This window comes from Rhinoderma darwinii, chromosome 1, assembly GCF_050947455.1.
Source record: "Rhinoderma darwinii isolate aRhiDar2 chromosome 1, aRhiDar2.hap1, whole genome shotgun sequence".
In the NCBI taxonomy this organism is placed as follows: Eukaryota; Metazoa; Chordata; class Amphibia; order Anura; family Rhinodermatidae; genus Rhinoderma; species Rhinoderma darwinii.
The window spans coordinates 579,430,655-579,450,176 of NC_134687.1; the positions used below are offsets into that span (position 1 = coordinate 579,430,655).

A 19,522-nucleotide genomic window follows, 5' to 3' on the forward strand; every position below is an offset into this window, starting at 1 on the left:
ATACTTCTCCTACTTTTGGCTCAAAAATCTGCATCAAAATCTGCAACAAATACGCGATGTGTGAATCCTAGGACAAGTAGATGACAAACTCTTAGTGATGATTTTTAAAAAAACGTTGGATAAAAAGGCTCTTTATAAGATATCATGCAAATATCTACTTTATCTATAACCCGGTAATTTTAGTTGAGAAGTAATAAAAAATAGCAAGTCAAGTAATTGGATGTCATGGACAAAACCAACTTTGGCTTCAATGACTTCATTCATGTGGGTACATAAGCCAGGATTTTTTTCTTGGAACCCTTTTGTAATCCTTGGCAAACAATTACATATCTGCTTTTAATTTAAAACATATGCTACTAAAATAAAATAGTAAAAAAAACAACAACCCCTATTGATTTCAGTGAGCCTTTGTGCACTATTACAATGTGTTCTAGTCTGTCTAATTTTAATTACTATTAAATAAATTTATTATATTTGATAATTTTATCTTACATTAAAACAACTAATTAATAAAACTTGATTATATTAATAAAGGCAAAATACATGATATCAATCACTGTATTAGAAGGAAATAGAATCCAATAATGTAATACAGGGTAAAATATAAATAATTTCATAGTACGCTGCAGACACTGGGTTCATACGCCAATCTCTTCTCAGTTCTACCTCACGGGCAGTGGATAGATAAAAGCAGTCGTTTTCTCAGGCTATGAAGCAATGATCGTGAGTATGGAGACAAATGACTGATCATACGATCGTTCATCCCCAAGCGATTTGCATCATGTCGACAGCACATGGCCTGTTTACACGAGGAGATGTGCTGCGGACAAATGATCACTTTTTGGCCGCATTAAAAGATCTAATCAGCTAACAAACTAGCATTCGTTCATTTGTCGGCTGATAGCTGCCATGTTTATACATGGCAATGATCGGGAAAGAGCGTTCGTACGTACAAACGAGTAAAGGAATGAACGAATGATCGTTCAGCCAGTCACCTGTCTGCCTAAAAGGGCCTATTGGATGCAGCAGGTGGAAATGTAGTGTTACATTTTATATCAATGGGGGACTATGTAATACATGGTCAGGTTGAGTGTACTAGAGCAGTGGCTTCTAGAGGGAGTTCACAAGTAGGGTACCTCCACTTTATAATGTCCAAGTGCCCTAATTGGGCATATGGACAAGGGTTGTCCAGATGGGATTACCCCTTTAATGCCCAATTAGAGGGATTTATTTTTTTTGCTCTATGATTACCATTGTTGTATATCAATTACGTCTAAATTAGCTTACTGGTCAACAATTACTATGTATAGAATGAAGACTTTTGGACAGTACGGAGCTATTACAAGGAACTAACTATCTCAGGCCTCGTCCATACTGCTGCTAAAAGAGCGTATCCTAGCGAAGCAGACACACAAGGCCCAATGTATGAATAAAAAAAAAAAACCTCATAACTGTTATGAATCAGCTTGTTTACCCTCTACCAGATGTGAGATGAACATAAATCTTCTTCATGACTCCCATGAAGTTTGTGTGGATCGTTCAGCAATAACACTTCTGTCCAGAATCCAGCACGCATAACTGCGTCCATTCCTCTGTATCTAGTTGCCAAGCAATTAATATCCAGAATGGATAGTCAGACATTTATATTGGACTATATTAATCACTCGCATGCCTTGATTTCATCCAGATATCCCCAGTGGGAAGGGATTTCTACAATGAAATTTCTACACCCTTTAACTCTTGCAGTGGCATAAATGGGTACATCCTTACATATTTTTGTATATATCACAAAAACATTAGTGACATACTGGTGTCCTGGTAGGTATTTGTAAGGTGTCCATATCATCAGCCCCAGGAGACCCAGTAAAGGCCCTTTTACACGGGCCAATGTTCAGGCAAACGATCATTATGCGATGTAAAAGGACCTTTAAGGTTGTATTGGCCCAGTGGTTCCGTGTCTCGTCCCTGGTATCCATTGTGTCCTTCCCTAATAATCTATTGTTTTGTCCTGTTAGTACAGCGGTTTATTGTGGGAGATTTGCTACTTGCCTGAAACACAGAACTTACACTTTCACAATGACATAAAATGTAGATAGAATATTTATCCAGGAGAAAATCTATCTATGATTCATGCTTAACGGCTATGTCCACCTTTGCAACTATCTGTTTATTGCTCCGATGCATCTTAAATAAAAAAATTAAGTAATTTTTCAAAAAATAAGAGAAAACTCCTATGCAGACCTATGTGTCTCCACGGTAACAGACTACAAACCCTGTGCAGTCTGGTCCTGTAGTCATTCTCGCTGCTAATATTGTGAACGAATAAATGCAGTGTTACATGGCAAGCAACGTATCAATGAATCAAGCAGATTTATCATTTGAGTTTTCTAGAAAATATTGGAGACAACATCCATAGAAACTGTAATGGCCATTATTTCTTGTTGTCACTTCTGGAAAATTTAGAGAAATGAAACAGTTAAAAATCAGAATATTTTAAAACTTATGGGAAAATAACTCAATGGCTGTTTTCTTTCTAGGTGGAAATGCTCCTTAAGTTTTGTAAAATAATTTTGTTCCCAAACAGAGATCCTAGGCACCACACTTTGTAGTGTGTATCTCTTACCAAAGATTATCTATTGAATTGTATTAAATATAATTTGCAAATGACTCACAAAGTAAGCTAAGGTTTTCCAACATTTCAGAAGGTAAAAGAAAAACTTTGCCAGAGCTCTTGCTTTAAAAGTGTCCATGGATAATCCATTTCTGGAGACCATTCTTACTGTGTCCAATATAGGGAGCAAAATGTATTATTGTAAATAAACTTGTATTATCCCCCCACCGATTTCCATAATGGTATGGCTGCATTGGTCTATAATGCAAACACACCCTGTGACTCCAGTCAGAGATCTACTGTATGCAGTAAGCTCCCCCTAGTGGTGGTTCTAGGCAGTCGGAAGTTTATCATTTAAAGGCTATAGACCCCTTCGCATACTTTTTTCTTATTATTGCAACATATATATTTTATTAAAAAACATATTTACATTTGGTTTTATTGAAAAATGTTGTCTCGTTTGTCTTCTGCAGCTTCTGTATCTTACAACTGCTAGATGCTGTTTACTGTTTAGACCGACAGAACAGCTGATTGTCGGCTTATCTCTGGCCTCTCCCTCTGCTCTGCTATTTACAGAACGCTCGTTCCCGATCATTTCCCTGTGTAAACAGGGCAAAGATCAGCCGATGAACTAGCAAATGTTAATCGTTTGATTGTATCGTTGAAGCAGCCGAAAATATTATCGTTGTCGGCAGCACATCTCTTTGTGTAAACAGGGAGACTTGCTGCCAACATGATGGAAATATATGGGAACAAGCGATCGTGGTAACAATCGCTCATCCCCATACATAGCTCCTTGTGAAAGGAGCAAACGAGCGTCGATCAACTGAACGGCATCCAGCAGCTTGTATTGTAAGACATATAAGCTGCAGAAGACAAATGGTGCAACATTTTTTATGAAAACCAATTGTAAATATATATTTTTTATGCAATAAAAAAACATATCTGCAAAGGTGTGAACTCTTGTCTATGTTGTTGACATGGTAATTTATATAAGAAAAACTAAGCTCCAACCCCCATAACGATACATTAATGGGCCATTGTGTCCCAGATACAGCCAGTGTCCCTGGTAATTGTATTGGTCATTTGCAAAAACTTTTACACAAATCACAAATATGTACACATACACAAGTTCGTTTATGAATATTACTAGACAGACACCATACAACATACCACATCAACTTCTATTTCTCTCTTTTATTTTTTATTCACTCCTTGTTTTGGCGGAAAAAGAAAAAAGCATAAAAAATGCACTGTTTTGTCTAGTTCAGGACCAGATGGCGCAGTGCATGACACCGGGATTGTCTTTTTGAATCCCTGTGTCATACACTTGCACCTCAGTCCCTGTTCTAGGCATAGCACAATGCATCAGTTTTGCCTGGAGTGGTCCTTTATAACTTTCTCTGACTACATCCAGAAATCTGACAGTTAATTCAATTGTATCTCAGAAGTTCTGTTCATTTATCAGTCCCTGAAACACGCTGTTCACAAAAACACTACCCCTGTGACAACTCCAGAAGTGTCAAAAATGTATTTTCCGGAGGAGTAAAATAATTCTGTTTTCTTATATAGAAACAACATGTCATTAAATACAAGTTAAGAAAGGCGCTCGTAGCCTGGAGGATTTGCTGAGAAGTGACATGAGGATACCAGGATTTTAATAATGAAACACATGGCTGCCACTTGGGAGTAGATATTAAAGGGGAACAATAACTGGGTTTTTACAAAAACCAGGAAGATGTTGAAACAGGGCTGGAGTTACGTTGGATGGTGCTCTGTGTGGTACCTTCTGTTGGCGCCATCCTATAAGGTGTACCTTTATACAGTGCACAAATAATCATACCAAACAGTGGCTTATTATTAGTGCTGTACAGTATAGTGGAAACATGGCTATACATTGCCCAAATAACGTCCATACTTCCCCAGAGTTGCCTAAATAACAATGGTATACTGTGCTGCTACCACCACACACTACAATAATAATATACTGTGCCTAAGAAGCAGTAGCACACAATGTAACAACCACCATGCAGTGCTCAGATAATACTAACATACAGTGAACACATAACACTTCCAAACATAATCTAATAAAAATCTTATATAATGTTTAAATAATACTGCTATACAATGTATATTATGATCCAGGCCATCTGATGCACCCCTTGCGACCTCACAGGTAGCACACTCCTAAAGCCGACTCATGCTAAAGAAGTTGCCCATAGCATCCAATCAGAATCCAGCTTTCATTGTTTTATTACAGGTTAGGGGTGATCTGAGTGGTTGCTATGGGCAATAACTCTACTTTGTGTCTACTCTACTTTTAGTACATAAGGCCCTCTATATAATATTATATAAATATATCATATATTTTAAAGCCAGTAGAAACTGTCGGACACAAAAGGGAGCCCATGTGCAGGAACAGCATGTGGGCCCCTTGCAGTCCCACAAATGATTTGTCAGGAATGAGTTGATTGTTATAGATGCCTCTCTCCAAAAAATCCTTCACCAGTGTGCCAATTTCTGGTAAATCACAATATACTCTATTGATGAACACTCTCCCTTTCTTGCAATCATTCATGATGTACTGCAATTTTTATGATGGTGGTGAGCTCCCCTTGCATATGGGGTCCCTGTGCATATATATGTCTGCCCTTGAGTTGAAACATAAAGCCATGACAGATAACAAAAATGGCTGCCTCCGTTACATAGTTCCATAGGTTGAATAAAGACACAGGTCCATCAAGTTCAAACTTCCTCAATCAATTGCATGTCTTTCATTGCTAGATTAGTAATAACCATCAATGCCATTTGTTAGTAAAGAATCATCTAGCCCTATTTTAAATGCTGGCATAGTATCTGCCATTACTACCTCTTGGGGAGGGGCATTTCATAGTTTTACTACTCTACCTGTAAAGAACTCTTTACTATATTGATGTCTGAAATTTCTTTCTTCCACACGCAATGAATGTCCCCTGGTCCTTTTTAAGGTCCATGGAAAGAACAGATCATGTGCTAGTTCTCTGTAATGACCACACATATACTTATACATAATAAGATCATCCCTAAGGCGTCTTTTTCCAAACTGAACAAACCCAATTCTTTCATTTTAAGAGACACCTCCCTTTGAACCCTCGCCAGCTCTCCTATATACTTTTTACAATGTGGAGCCCAAAACTGAATCCCATATTCAAGATGTGGCCTTACAAGGGTTTATAGAGTGGTAATATTACATTTGAATCTCAGGTTCTTATCTCTCTTTTTATACACCCTAAAATTCCTTTTGCTTTTGCAGCTGCTGCTTGACATTGAGTACTGCTACTTAGCTTACTTTTGTTTGTTTGTTTGTTTGTTTGTTTGTTTTGTTTGTTTGTTTGTTTATTTGTTTGTTTAGCTTATACTTCTTGCACCAGTTTGTAACATTTTCATTAAATCCTTTTTTTTTTTTTTTTCAATTTTAGTTACATCTAGATGGCCAAATATTACAAAGTGCCGCTCCCAGCAGATGGAGACATTTACATGCTACTGGAGTTATGGAGATTTCAACAAAGGAACAGACCACATAAAACTGCAGTACAGGACAAGGTATTACTGTTTACATTGCTATTGTTTACATTGCTGTGTACTAAATAAAGCACACAGGTAAGCACCAGTAAAAAATGCTGTTTCCTAATATAATTATGTATTAATGAGATTTTCAGACTCAATGAATAATTTTTGATGGGAAACCCAGATCTTCTGATATGTCATAGATGCGTGTGAGTAGATCAAAGATGAAGTCTTTGGACCACCTCTGATTTCCATAATGAAAGGACCCTATAGAATGCTTATACCCCTTTAACACTGCTTGTAGATTTCTGTTCCTGAAAAACACGCTGGATGATATTACAGCTCCCATAGCTACTGTCCCTCAGCTCTCCTAATGTTCTGAACAGCAGGTATGCTAGTTTTGCAGTAATATAGGATGAAGGAGTGTGTCTCGGCAGATTTTCAATTCACTTGTCTGGGAAAGCTGGTTAATAACCCATGTGGGAGCTGTAATGGCAGCAAATGGTTTGATAATATTATTGTATCTTCCCTTCCCAAGGGACATGAATTGGAGGGACTGTCCTGACAACACATCTGGAGGAGATAACAGCTGCTTTTTCAGTAAAGAGCACACGTCTGTTCATTCAGATTATTTTGTTCGCCTTGTTGGGGAAAATGCTACGTCTCATGTACACTACTTCACCGTCAATAAAATTGGTAAGTTTATTACAAATACTAATTGTTGTAGAGGAAAATTGTTACATAAAACAGTATTTCCATATCTGATAGGTGGGGAAATACTATATTCCACCTATATGGAAAACGGAGGTGCCCTGATCCCCGTTTCACAAGGCAAGAAGGACGCTTCCAACCTCAGACTGAATGGAGAGATGTCTTCACATGCTTGACCCTTTCTGTATTGAATGGAGAGAGACGTACACATAAACAGCCACCTCTCTATTAGTTGTTGGCTAGATGTGGCAGCTTCCAGCTTCCTTGCCTTTTCACATAAAACAGTATGAATATGTTTGCATCCCTCCAGGGCTTCTTAACCCTGCTGAAGTCATGGCATGGACTCTTTGGCAATCTAGTCAAGCCTGTGGAATAATGTTTCTATATTTCAAAATAATGCAATGGGATGATATACACGTCATTTATAGTGGTTTGTTGCCTATAATCATAATTTATTTTAATAAAAGTTTCCAATAAGAGATTATCAAAATGAAAGATATAATTTTTCCCACCCAAGTTTATGGACCTCTTGGAGAACAATCCCCAACTTCTCAATCCTGTATTTCCAGCAAGATTGCATTCTTGCATATTTTTACAAGAATGTTCTCGGTGCATTGCTTACGATTGGTTGTATGAATTCAGAACTATACTTACTATATTAAAAAATTGTATTTGCACTGTAGGCAGCAGTTTGGATTTTTTTTTTTGAAAATGTAACCATACTGAGTGGGGTTATTTCATATATACTTCGTGTACATTACATTGGGAAAGCTTACATTTTCCCTATACTGGCTCCATGGTTTTAACTTATCCCCATCAGCATGTTGACTATGTATTAATGGCCTTTACACCGGCCGATAAGCGGCCGATGCAGCCGAGCGCCGATCAACGAGACATCGTTGATCGGCGCTCGTTTGCTCCTGTCACATGGAGCTATGGATGGGGATGAGCGGTTGTTACTACGATCGCTCCTCCCCATACATTATTATCATGTTGGCAGCGCGTCCCCCTGTTTACACAGGGGGATGTGCTGCCGACAACAATATTTTACTTTTTTAAAGCTATACGACCAGCAGATGATTGAGCGTTTGCTCGTTCATTTGCTGATCGCTACCCTGTTTACACAGGGCAATTATCGGCAACGAGCGTTATATGAACACTCGTCTTCATGATAATTTTCCAGTGTAAAACCAGTCTTGAGAAATCCTGTGCACCATGTACACCAGAGAAGGTTATATCTGCAGCTACATAAAATCAATAGATAAGCCCTGAGTTACACAGTATATATGTAAAGGACAAAAAGGAGGGGGTGGAGGAAAAACAACGGCGCTCCCCTAAGGTGATATTGTATGGAAATGGATTGAGACAATGAAGGGTTAGTTGGTGACTTACCTAATCGTGTTGTGCACATGTAGGCACAACACTACTGCTTCACATGTATGACGTAGAAGATCTCTTTCGTGGAGTCGGCTACCACCCGCTGCTATCCCACTGGTAAACGCCTCTATATCCGGGGAAAATGAAGACTGAAGTTTGGAAGAAAAAAGGTAAGTAGTCAAGTCGATGTACAATTAAAGATACTGCAAAATATATACATCGACTTGACTACTTACCGGTCTGGCGCCATCTCCCGAAAACTGCAACCTTTTTTCTTCCAACCTTCAGTCTGAGTTACACAGTGTCTCTCATTGTATTTTAATATACTTTAAGTTCATGAAGGCTGCGCTGGCACCACACTGGCCTATTTGATCTTTTTTTTGTAAGTTAAAGGCTATCGATACCTTTGTAGACATTTTTCTTTATTATTATTGCATTGTATGTATTTATTTTAAAATAAAAAACACATTTCCAATTGGTTGAAATAAAAGTTTTTGTACTGTTTGTATTCTGCTGATTGTATGTCTTACAAAACAATACAAGCTGCTAGATGCTGTTCGCTGCTTAGTCCTACAGAAGAGCTTACTAGGGGGTCAGTCTCCAGGCCTTCTCTCTGCTCTCCTGAATACTAATCTAAGATCACATCTTTACAATCCAAGAATATGAACATAAATCAAATAAGATGTCAGCTAATAAGAATAGCGTTCAGGAAAGCAGAGCGAGAGGCCAGAGATAAGCCGACAATCAGCTGTCCTGTCAGTCTAAGCACTGAACGGTATCAAGCAGCTTGTATTGTATTGTAAGACAAACAAGCTGCAGAAGACAAACGGTGCAATATTTAATTAAAACCAAATGTAAATTATGTTTTTTATAATGAAAAAAAAATGTCTGCCTAAGGGGCATTCCCATATTGGACATTTATGGCATATTCACAGAATATGCCATAAATGTCCAATAGATGGTGTTCCCACCTTGGGGACTGGCACCTATCTCTAGATCGGGGCCTGCTGACCCACATCCTACTTTTGCTGTCGCTGGGCTGTGGCCGCTGAGTTACGAGGTGGCCAGGAGTACGGAAACAGCCAAGCTACAGTGCACTGTTTCCGTAACTCCCATACAAGTGAATGAGAGTTACGGAAACAGATTAGCTCAGCAAGCTCGGCTGTTTCTGTACTCCTGGCCACCTCGTAACCCAGTGGCCCAGTAGCAGCGGGAGCAGGACCAGGTAGGACGGTGGTCAGTGGGCCCTGTTCTAGAGATAAATGCGGGTCCCAGAGGATTTTTTGGACAATCCCTTTTTGTTGAAGTGTTACAGAAATAAGGTGAGCATGAGGTGTCACTCTGCTGGAACCCCCAGCGATCAACTTTAATCTGTAGGGGAGACTGCTAGAAAGTGTTCAATATCTGTGCAGCGCCACCACAGGGGAAATTAAGCATTACACAATTCTCATTAAAATGAATTGGTCTGTGTAATACACGGACGTGTCGGGTCTTCCAGAGTGAGAGGCAATCTTAATAGCAGCTCTCCACTCTTGCTGATACATGAGGGCCATGAACAGTGAGCCTCCCTCTCAGTGGCGTAACTAGGAAAGACTGGGCCCCATAGCAAACTTTTGACTGGGGCCCCCCCCTCCGCTGGGTATCACACAACCCCCCCCCCCTTGTAGATAGTGCCTCCCTATAGATAGCACCATACACAGCCCCCTGTAGATAGCACCATACACAGCCCCCTGTAGATAGCGCCATACACAGCCCCCTGTAGATAACGCCTTACAGCCCCCCTGTAGATAACGCCATACAGCCCCCCCTGTAGATAACGCCATACAGCCCCCTGTAGATAACATCTTACAGCCCCAAATCCCCCCTGTAGATAACGCCATACAGCCCCCCTGTAGATAACGCCATACAGCCCCCTGTAGATAACGCCATACAGACCCCCCTGTAGATAACGCCATACAGAGTCCCCCCTGTAAATAACGCCATACATAGTCCCCCCCTGTAGATAACGCCATACAGACCCCCCTGTAGATAACGGCATACAGACCCCCCTGTAGATAACGCCATACAGACCTCCCCTGTAGATAACAACATACAGACCCCCCCTGTAGATAACGCCATACAGAACCTCCCCCTGTGGATAACGCCATACAGACCCCCCTGTAGATAACGCCATACAGACCCCCCTGTAGATAACGCCATATAGTCCCCCCCCCCAAAAAAAATGGCCTATAGTTTGTCCTACAAAAGACATGCATACCCTATTCACAGGATAGGGGATACATGTGTAATCGCTGGCAGCGATAAGAAGTTCTCCATGACAAACATCGGACTTCCGGCGTCTGCGCAGTTCAATAAAAATGAAAGGAGCGCTGGTCACGCATGCGCACAAGCGCGACCGGATCGCAAGTCATTTCTATGGAGCTGCAGACAGACTCCGGAAGTCCGAGGTTTGTCATGGAGAACATCGGGGGACTTTCGGTCCCCCGTTCTCCTTATCACTGGGCGTCCCAGCAATCACACATGTATCCCCTATCCTGTGGATAGGGGATGCATGTCTTTTGTAGGAACAACCCCTTCAGTGGCGTCGCGCTGTAGCAGCCATAGCAGCTGCTAGCGGAGCCTCCGGCCATAGGGGCGGGGGCCCGTGCCGGCGGGTGGCACGGGCCCCCTCATTCTGCGGGCCCAGTAGCAGCTGCTACGGCTGCTATAGCGGTAGTTACGCCACTGATCCCTCTATTAGCTCAAGATTCTGTAAAAGGAAATTTGCAAATAGGTTTTCTGAACCAGAAAATCTCTCAATGTGTACATTGTAACTAGTTTGAATACTGGTAAGTACACATGTATACGTGTAAAATTTTCATTCAGATCCACACAGGGTCTCGATGACAACTGTGCTTATAACAGAAATGAGAAGAGGAAATGTCATAAAAACATCAGTAGTACAGCCTCAGGCTTTAGGCCTGTAACTTCAAGAGATCAAATATCAGCGTAGAAGCAAAATATTTGGAGTTTGCAGCATTTTAATGTTCAATAAAAGATTTTGTTTTCTTTTTATAAATTTCTTCTAGTAGGTCTCCGTTAGTTTTCAAACTATAAATGGAAACACATATGTGATCAAAACATGGTGGGGAATATGTACACATCAGGCAGTGAGATGACAAAATGAAACATTGAGCATATTCAGTAAGCAGTCTTCACAGATTGGGATTTTAGTTAGCACAACAGTCTTTGACACAATAACTCAATGGGTATCATAGAAAGAATTCATTTTTGTTCTTTTTCAGTGTGGTCTTCAGAAAAATTCCCAAACTGAAGAACAGTGTTCATACATTATGTTGAATAAGTAAAAAGCAGCTGTAGCACCCCATGTAATTCTACATGCTGGCTTGGAAAAGGGTTGTTTAGGACAATTGTCTTTAAAATGTTTTCTGCGTAAAGTAATTAACACAAAGGATTGAAGGTCTTCTATTCCAAATAAATCTGAATAAATTGGTGGCTTGGGCAGAGAAGTGACAAATGAGGTTTGACACTGATAAATGTAAGGTTATGCACTTCGGAAGGGAAAATACATGTCACTATTACATACTAAATTGGAAAATACATGTCACTATTACATACTAAATTGGAAAATACATGTCACCCTTACATAATTTGGTAAATACTGGGTAAAACGAACATTGAAAAGGAATTGTAGCTGAAAGTAAACTGAACTGTAGCAACCAGTGTCAGGCAGCTGCTGCCAAGGCAAAAAAGATCATGGGGTGCATCAAAAGGGGCAAAGATGACGAGAATATAGTTCTACCACTTTATAAATCACTAGTAAGACCACATATGGAATATTGCTTACAGTTTTGGGTACTAGCCTACAAGAAAAAATAGTAGAGCTTGAGCAGTTTTAGAGGCAGACAACCAATAATAAATGGAAGGGGTGGACTACAATACCTCAAAAGATTATCAAACGTAGGGTTATTTGGCTTTTAAAAAAAAAATACATCGGAGGGGTGACCTAATAAATATGTTTAACTAAATAAAAGGTTAATACAGAGATCTGTCTCACGATCTATTTATACCCAAGGCTGTAACTATAATAAGGGGTCATCCACTATGCTCTAGGGGAAGGGAGGTTTCTACACAAACATAGAAGGGGATTCTTTACTGTAAGAGCAGTGAGACTATGGAACTCTCTGCCCGAGGAAGTTGTTATGGTGAATTCACTGAAAGAGTTCAACAGGATTCTGAATGCCTTTCTTGAGTGTAATAAGATTACATGTTATATTTACTAGGTTACTGGAGATGTAGCGTTGATCCAGAGATTTATTCTGATGTCCATATTTAGAGTTGGGAAGGAAGGGAACTTGCTTTTTACTTTACTTTTTATTTTAGGGAGGTTTTGGCCTCCCTCTGGATCAACTTTGCAGGAGAATAGGCTAAACTGGATGGACTTCTGTATTATATCAACCTTACAAGCTATGTTACAAACTATGTTCTCCTATACAGTTCTTATTTTCCATTCACTGGTTGTGTATTCTCAGTGGAACCAGAACCCCCTGTAGATCTGAGCTGGTTTCTCCAGAACATCAGCATGAATAATTTACTGCTTGACATCCAATTAACATGGGAGCCTCCTCCTTCATCTACCATTATGTTATTCCTGGAATATGAAGTACAAATAAAAGAGACAACGGAAGAGCAGTGGAGAACGGTAAGGGTTAAAATGACAATGGATATGAGAACAAAATTGCTAATGACAAAGTTATGTTCCCTGTTGTATGTATTCATAAGGGAATCCATTCGACACCCCAGTAAGTAATTTCCATTTGTTCTGGATGCCAGGCAGCACAGCAAGAAATGGGTGACCACACTGGATCACCTAACGCTTGTAGTGACTGGCCTTGTTGTCCACCAGTCTGCAGGTGGGTCTGTGGCATGTACTCATGATGCTCCACCAGCACTTACTACCCCAGCCACAGGGGGCGGAGCAAGAAGAACCCTAACACTGATTGGCTGTGAGGCTCAGCCAACCAGTATTAGACTTAATTTCAGCAGCGCCGCTATCCTGGATCAATAACTAGTCCGAAGATAGCGATGCTGCTTGCTAGGTTCAGCGCGCTCTATCTAGTGGTTTTGGTCACCTAGTGAGCATCACCGTCAGATGTTGCACTGCATCTGACAGTGACGCTGGTTACTAGGTGATGAAGACCACCAGACAGAGCAAGCCTCGCCAGGCCCCTCCCCTCCTAATTCGTTTTCTAAGTAATAGATCGGAGCGGCCGCACGGCAGACAGAGGGGGCCCCCTCGCACCCTGTGTGCAGTTTCGGCAACTCACAGATTGGGCCCCCTTCCTTATCATTTGTTATTGATTGTATCGGCCGAGCCAATCTATGTGCACGGCATTTAGGGCAGCTAAGTGGGCCCCCACCCACTCCGGACCCCTGTGCAGCCGAACAGTCTGCACCGACGTTATGTCCACCCCTCATTTCAATGTTTCACAATCAAATTTCTGGGGTTCTATTGAATATTCAGATAAAAATATTCACATAGATGTAATATGGGTGTCAAAAAAACTGTTAAGATCCCATCCTAAGCTTTTAGGCAGAAATCACACATATGCAGTATTCTGTGGCATTTTTTTTGTGCCAAAACCAGGAGTGGATCCAAAAGAAGAAAAAGTATAAAGGAAAGACTGATACTTCTCCCTTTTGGATCCACTTCTGTTTGTTTAAAAAAAAACTGCATCAAAAACTGGATGTGTAACTCCAGCCGAGAAGCATGGGATGGGATCTGAACTCGTTTTTGACGACTTGACAGAATCATTTTACCGGAACATTTCAAGCTGTAGAAGCGTACAGAATGTGACGGAAAAAGGCCAAGGTAGTAAGGCTGATTGCATGAAGCCTTAATCTATGTATAGGCAACCATTCTTGCCCGGATAAATACCCATGGGAAAAAAAAAACATCAGAAGAATTTTGCTTTAAGGAGCTTTACCCAGGTAAACTAAGACTGCGGATTAGAGAAAAGATACATTTACCAGAGTAAGTGGTTACCTGGTGAGGATTCGCTTTCATACTGGATGGGTTTGTCAACAGGTTGGTCATAGAATCAAAGTCTAGTTTGGCAAATGGTTTTACTTGTGATGTAATAATCTTAAATTAGATCAGATTTTCCTCTCCAGTCACATCCAAAGCGGCATTCGAACTTCTGCTGGCTGACACGTCAACTTTTTGGTGACAAACACAACTAGCAACATAGTTCTATAGTCCCTGGTGTAAACACGACATCGGTGACAATGCCCTACACCAGGGCATGCTCTGTACAGACTCTTCACCAGCAGGAAAATGCCAGATTATTAAGAGTCCTGTCATATTGTGTCAAATAATGAACAAATCGCTATGACTGATTTTTTTTTTTACCTGTAAATGTGCTTGTTTCTTGCAGTTTGATGTAGTAACGTCCACATATTTACCAGTGTATGGTCTGAAAGTGGGAAAGCAGTATTTGCTACAAATTCGCTGCAGACTACATGGGAATGAAAACTTTGGAGAATTCAGTGAGGAGCTTGTGATCCCAGTATTTCTATCAATTTTTAAATCCCTGTGTACGTATTAATATAGTTTAATAGAATTTATCTCTAAAGCAATCTGAAAGTACAGATGTAGCAAACTTTTTAACCTGACAGTGATAAGTTGCTGCAGCGTGATAACTTATCACTTAACACGACAAAAGCCATTGAGAAAGTCAAGTTAACGTTTCTTGTCCCTGTATATTTAGAGCGTTATGTATCAAGTTAAAGAGTGCTACATCTGTATTTGTCTTTTTATGTTCTGTTCAGCAGTTCTCGGTTATAATTATGTTGCAACATGATTATAACTACCATTACAGCCACAGTGGTTGTCATCCAGCTATCTCAGGCATTAGAATTTGCTGTTCAGGAGTCATCGTGACAATCCCTGTGAAAACTGTAATGCAACCAAAATTGTCACCCAGCATTCACAAAAAAAATATATGACTAACAAAAACTATAAAACTATCAAATATACCCAGACATAGGGCTAAGCAATATGGGCTAAAAATTAAATCTCACCAGAATCACCTAACATTGATGACATGCTAGTGAAAGCAGGGCCATATTTAGGGTGCAGTCACATGCGGCAGATTTTGTTGCAGTTATTTTCCGTGACTGAAAATCAGTTCCATTTATCTGAATGTGGTTGTTTCAGCAGTAGGTGCATGGATTCCTACAAGTTTTTCAATTGCAAACATTTTTGACAGCTTTGCAAAAATAACAGACAGCGCACGGAAGCCATCTGTGTTCTGCCCAAATTTTGCGAATATATTGCAGGGAATAGTCTAGGAAGTCCAATCATGTGTCCGTTCTGTGGATGCGAACTGCATTAAATACATGACACACGGAAACAACTCTGAGGCATTACGGACCCAAATACGGAAACTAGGATCCGTAGTTTGCGGCCCGATCAATGGCAACGGTCTAGTGCTTGAGGCCTAATACGCATTTTGTAGATGTGGGCTAGACGGACTTGATTAATTAGCGTTACTGAGAGATTTCTTACCCCAGGTAGACTTTCAGAACTCCTACTCCGATATAGTCACAGATTCCAATTTTTATAAAAAAAAACCTGATTTAAAAAGTTCTCCAAATTATGACCTATATATATATATTTTCTTAACAAATATTTTTTCTCAGGATATCACAATATCCATATATTTTAAACCAAAAAGAAATATCTTGATTTCACATTGTTTGAATTATAAAATAGAATTTTATTGGTACACATAGTACAAAAAATACCCTCCTACAAGTATATACTTCCAACATTTAAAAACAATACAATAAAATCAGCCAGGTTTCATACCATTTATAGTCAAAACTTCTAGCTATTTATACCAATTCCTCACAATTAGCAACATATATATTACTCAAAGTACAGTTTAGATATCCAGCCGATACCTGTAATTGATGCAAATGGAGTGGGTTACGCTACTTAAGTAATAGTACATCATATCAAAAAAGTCCCCATAATTACATACATGTGTATTAGAACATACCCGTAGAGGACATGATGGTAAGGAAATCAGACACCTGGGAACAGAGCACCTCGACGCGCGTTTCGCGACCTTCGTCAGGAGATCCAATTTTTATAAAAAGAACCTGATTTAAAAAGTTCTCCAAAGCAATATAGGAGTGTCTACAAAAAAAGATTTGCCATGCATGAATGTTACTATCCTGAACATAATATGACCATTCCACTCACCATGGCCGCCACAGAACTGTATTGAAAACAAATAAAATCTTTATTCTGAAATTTTTATTAACATTAGTGTATTGTTTTTGTTTTTTTAACAGATCCTTCCGGATGGCCCAGTATCACACAATGCCTCTCGCCACAGATGGAAGCATTCACATGTCACTGGACTTACGGAGATTTTCAGAATCTATCTGGCTCGCTAAAACTGCAGTATATGAGACCGTACGGCTCCTTCTAAATTGTTTTTTTTTAGTAGATTTTAGATATTTTAATACAGTGTAAATGTTTGATTTTTAATTGTAGTGTTGCCTTTAGTGAGCGTACACTGGTATACGGGGGATGGGTAATAGAAAAAGTTGTTTTTATTTGTAGAGTACAATGATAAAATATGAGGCCAATATTTTCTGATTTATTTGTGCCATTTTGTTGTCTTAACAAGGGTGATATATGAGCCCCATAGTGTCTGTTAGCACAGCTTCTCATGGCAATAATGCGTCCATATTTTAGCTTCGATTTTAGGGCTGCAACACCGGGACCATCCGTGGTTCTACTGAACCGAGTTTAAATTACCATTCAAAACATATTCAGACCCCTTCACCTTTTCCACGTGTTGTAACATTAATATTCTAAATGGATATTATTATTTTTTCCTCATCAATCTACACACAATACCCCATAATGACAAATGAGATAAGCTTTGTAGAAATTTGTGAACTTCTATTAAAAATAATAAAGCTTAAATATCATGTTTATATACCTAATTATAAATGTACTTTTTGAGGCACTTGCCTTGTGTCTTCTTGGGCATATGTCCTTGTTCACATGGCGTGTATTTGACACATTTACGCATCGAAATACGCGTCAAACGCATGCTTTAAGCTTCCCATTGACATCAATAAGAAAAAGCATTGTAGTGCATACGATGCGTTTTTTTTACGCTTGCGTGTTTAAAAAACGCATCCTCTAAAAAAAGAAGCGTCAGGTCAATATTGGCATGTAAAACGAGCCAAAAACGTGCATAATTCCCATAGTAAATGAGAGTCCTAATTATGTGCACAAAAAAATGAACCGAAAATGCGTAAAAAAACACGTAAAAAAACGCGAGTGGCTTTTTCTCTGGCCATTCTGCTATAAAGGCCTGATTGGTCGGGTACTGCAGACATGGTTGTCCTACTCAATGGTTTAACCATCTCCACAGTGGACCTCTGGAGCTCTGTCAGGGTGACCATCAGGTTCTTGGTCACCTCCATGACTGCCCTTCTCCCACAATTACTCAAGTTTGGCCTGGCGGCTAGTACTAGGAAGAGTTCTGGTGGTTCAGAACTTCTTCCATTTAAGAAGGCCACTGTGTTCTTCTGGAACTTCAATTCTGCAGCATTATATTTGTACCCTTCACAGATCTTTAACTTTACACAATCCTGTCTCTGAGGACTACAGACAGTTCGTTTGAGATGATGTTTTTTTCTTTGCTCTGACATGCACTTGACTGTGGGACCTTATACAAACAGGTTACGTTTGAGTGTCATAGAAAGGGGTCGGAATACTAACGTATATGTCATATTTCAGATTTTTTCTTTTTAATAGATTTGCTAAGTTTTGACATCTGATTTTCTTTGTCATTATGGGAAATTGTGTGTAGATTGATGGGAAAAAAATATTATTCATTTTTAGAATATGATTGTAACATAACAAAATGTGGAAGAAGTGAAGAGGTCTACGTTCTTACTGTACTGTAATAATAGAAAAATATCGGTTTATGGTTACACCTTACATATCATTTGTTTTTTTTGTCGTTCAGAGGTTTAAATTGGACTGACTGTCCTGACAATGGATCTGCTGGAGAAAATAGCTGCTACTTCAGTAAGGAGCACACTTCTGTTTCGGTGGTATATCAAGTCCGCCTGGTTAGTGAAAGTATCACCTTTGATGAATATTCCTTCACAGTCATTGATATTGGTAAGACTCTTTTAAAATGTGTATTGATGTGTTGTCTAACGCTTTGTTCACACTCTGTTTAGCTTTTGTTCTTTTGCTGGAGGTGCACATGAGGAGTATTCCCAGATTTACACCTCCGACGAAAGGGTGCAACATATGCCATTGTATAGGCATACAGTGGCATATGTCGCCAATAAGCTCCCATTGTAAAAACATTTGTATACATCGCTGTATATATTTATTTTTTTGGATGCCTCCGCACAAAAAAACGTAGCGGACTATGCTTTTCTATACAGTGAAATAAAGGTATGCCGATGCATACCGACCCAGCGTATGCCAAAAGGACACTCATTTGGTATATACTGAGTGCATGGGGCCCTATATTTGTCGTATGCGCCGGGAGCTTTCTCGGTGCATACACTGAATGTAATTTAAAAAAAAAAGTGTAGCACCCTGTCTTTTTCTCTGCCCTCCGTTTACAAATGTGATGTAGTGTAATGCAGTCATGTGTATCGACTTATAAGAAAGTTACATTGGTTATTTTCAATAAATTGGAGGCTTATTTTCTTCACTTCACAGTTTGCAAATGTGATGTAGTGAAGTGTATCGGCTTACCTGGTGCTGAATTTCACTAGTTTCGCTGCTCCGTTCCAGGTTACCGTTGGGTCACGTGATCACCAGTATAACTCCCTGTATCCTACAGTGTCTGAGGTGTAGACTGCAGTTCAGTCTCTCAATGCAAGTCTATGAGAACTTCTATGTGAGACTTGCATTGAAAGTCAGACCTCCAGTTTCTTCATTAGGCAATGTAGGATATAGGGAGTCAAACTGAAGATCACATGACAATACGGCATCCCAAAACGGAGCTGCTATCTGTGAAATACAGCACCAGGTAAGCCGGTGAAAAAATATAAAATGGAGTGCTTCTTTAATGTGGTTTCAAGTTTTATGCAAATAAAGCTTAATCATTGTATAAACAATGCAGCTTTCTTATATATGTTTTGTTTCAATTCCAAACTATTTTTAAGATCTCTGCTTGCTATCAATAAAATGAACTATTGTTGTTTACATCCAGA

The 19,522-nt window shown here is 39.6% G+C and overlaps 1 protein-coding gene across 2 annotated transcripts in view; it reads left to right on the forward strand.

Moving 5' to 3' along the window:
• The window catches only part of GHR (growth hormone receptor), a 378,351-nt gene that overhangs the window by 335,847 nt on the left and 22,982 nt on the right, over positions 1-19,522 (forward strand). For both annotated transcript variants that reach the window (XM_075839462.1, XM_075839453.1), the window contains 6 exons: positions 6,070-6,193; positions 6,696-6,853; positions 12,778-12,947; positions 14,683-14,842; positions 16,610-16,733; positions 18,310-18,467. In XM_075839462.1, the coding sequence (XP_075695577.1) occupies positions 6,070-6,193; positions 6,696-6,853; positions 12,778-12,947; positions 14,683-14,842; positions 16,610-16,733; positions 18,310-18,467 (894 nt within the window). The remainder of the gene's footprint in view (positions 1-6,069; positions 6,194-6,695; positions 6,854-12,777; positions 12,948-14,682; positions 14,843-16,609; positions 16,734-18,309; positions 18,468-19,522) is intronic.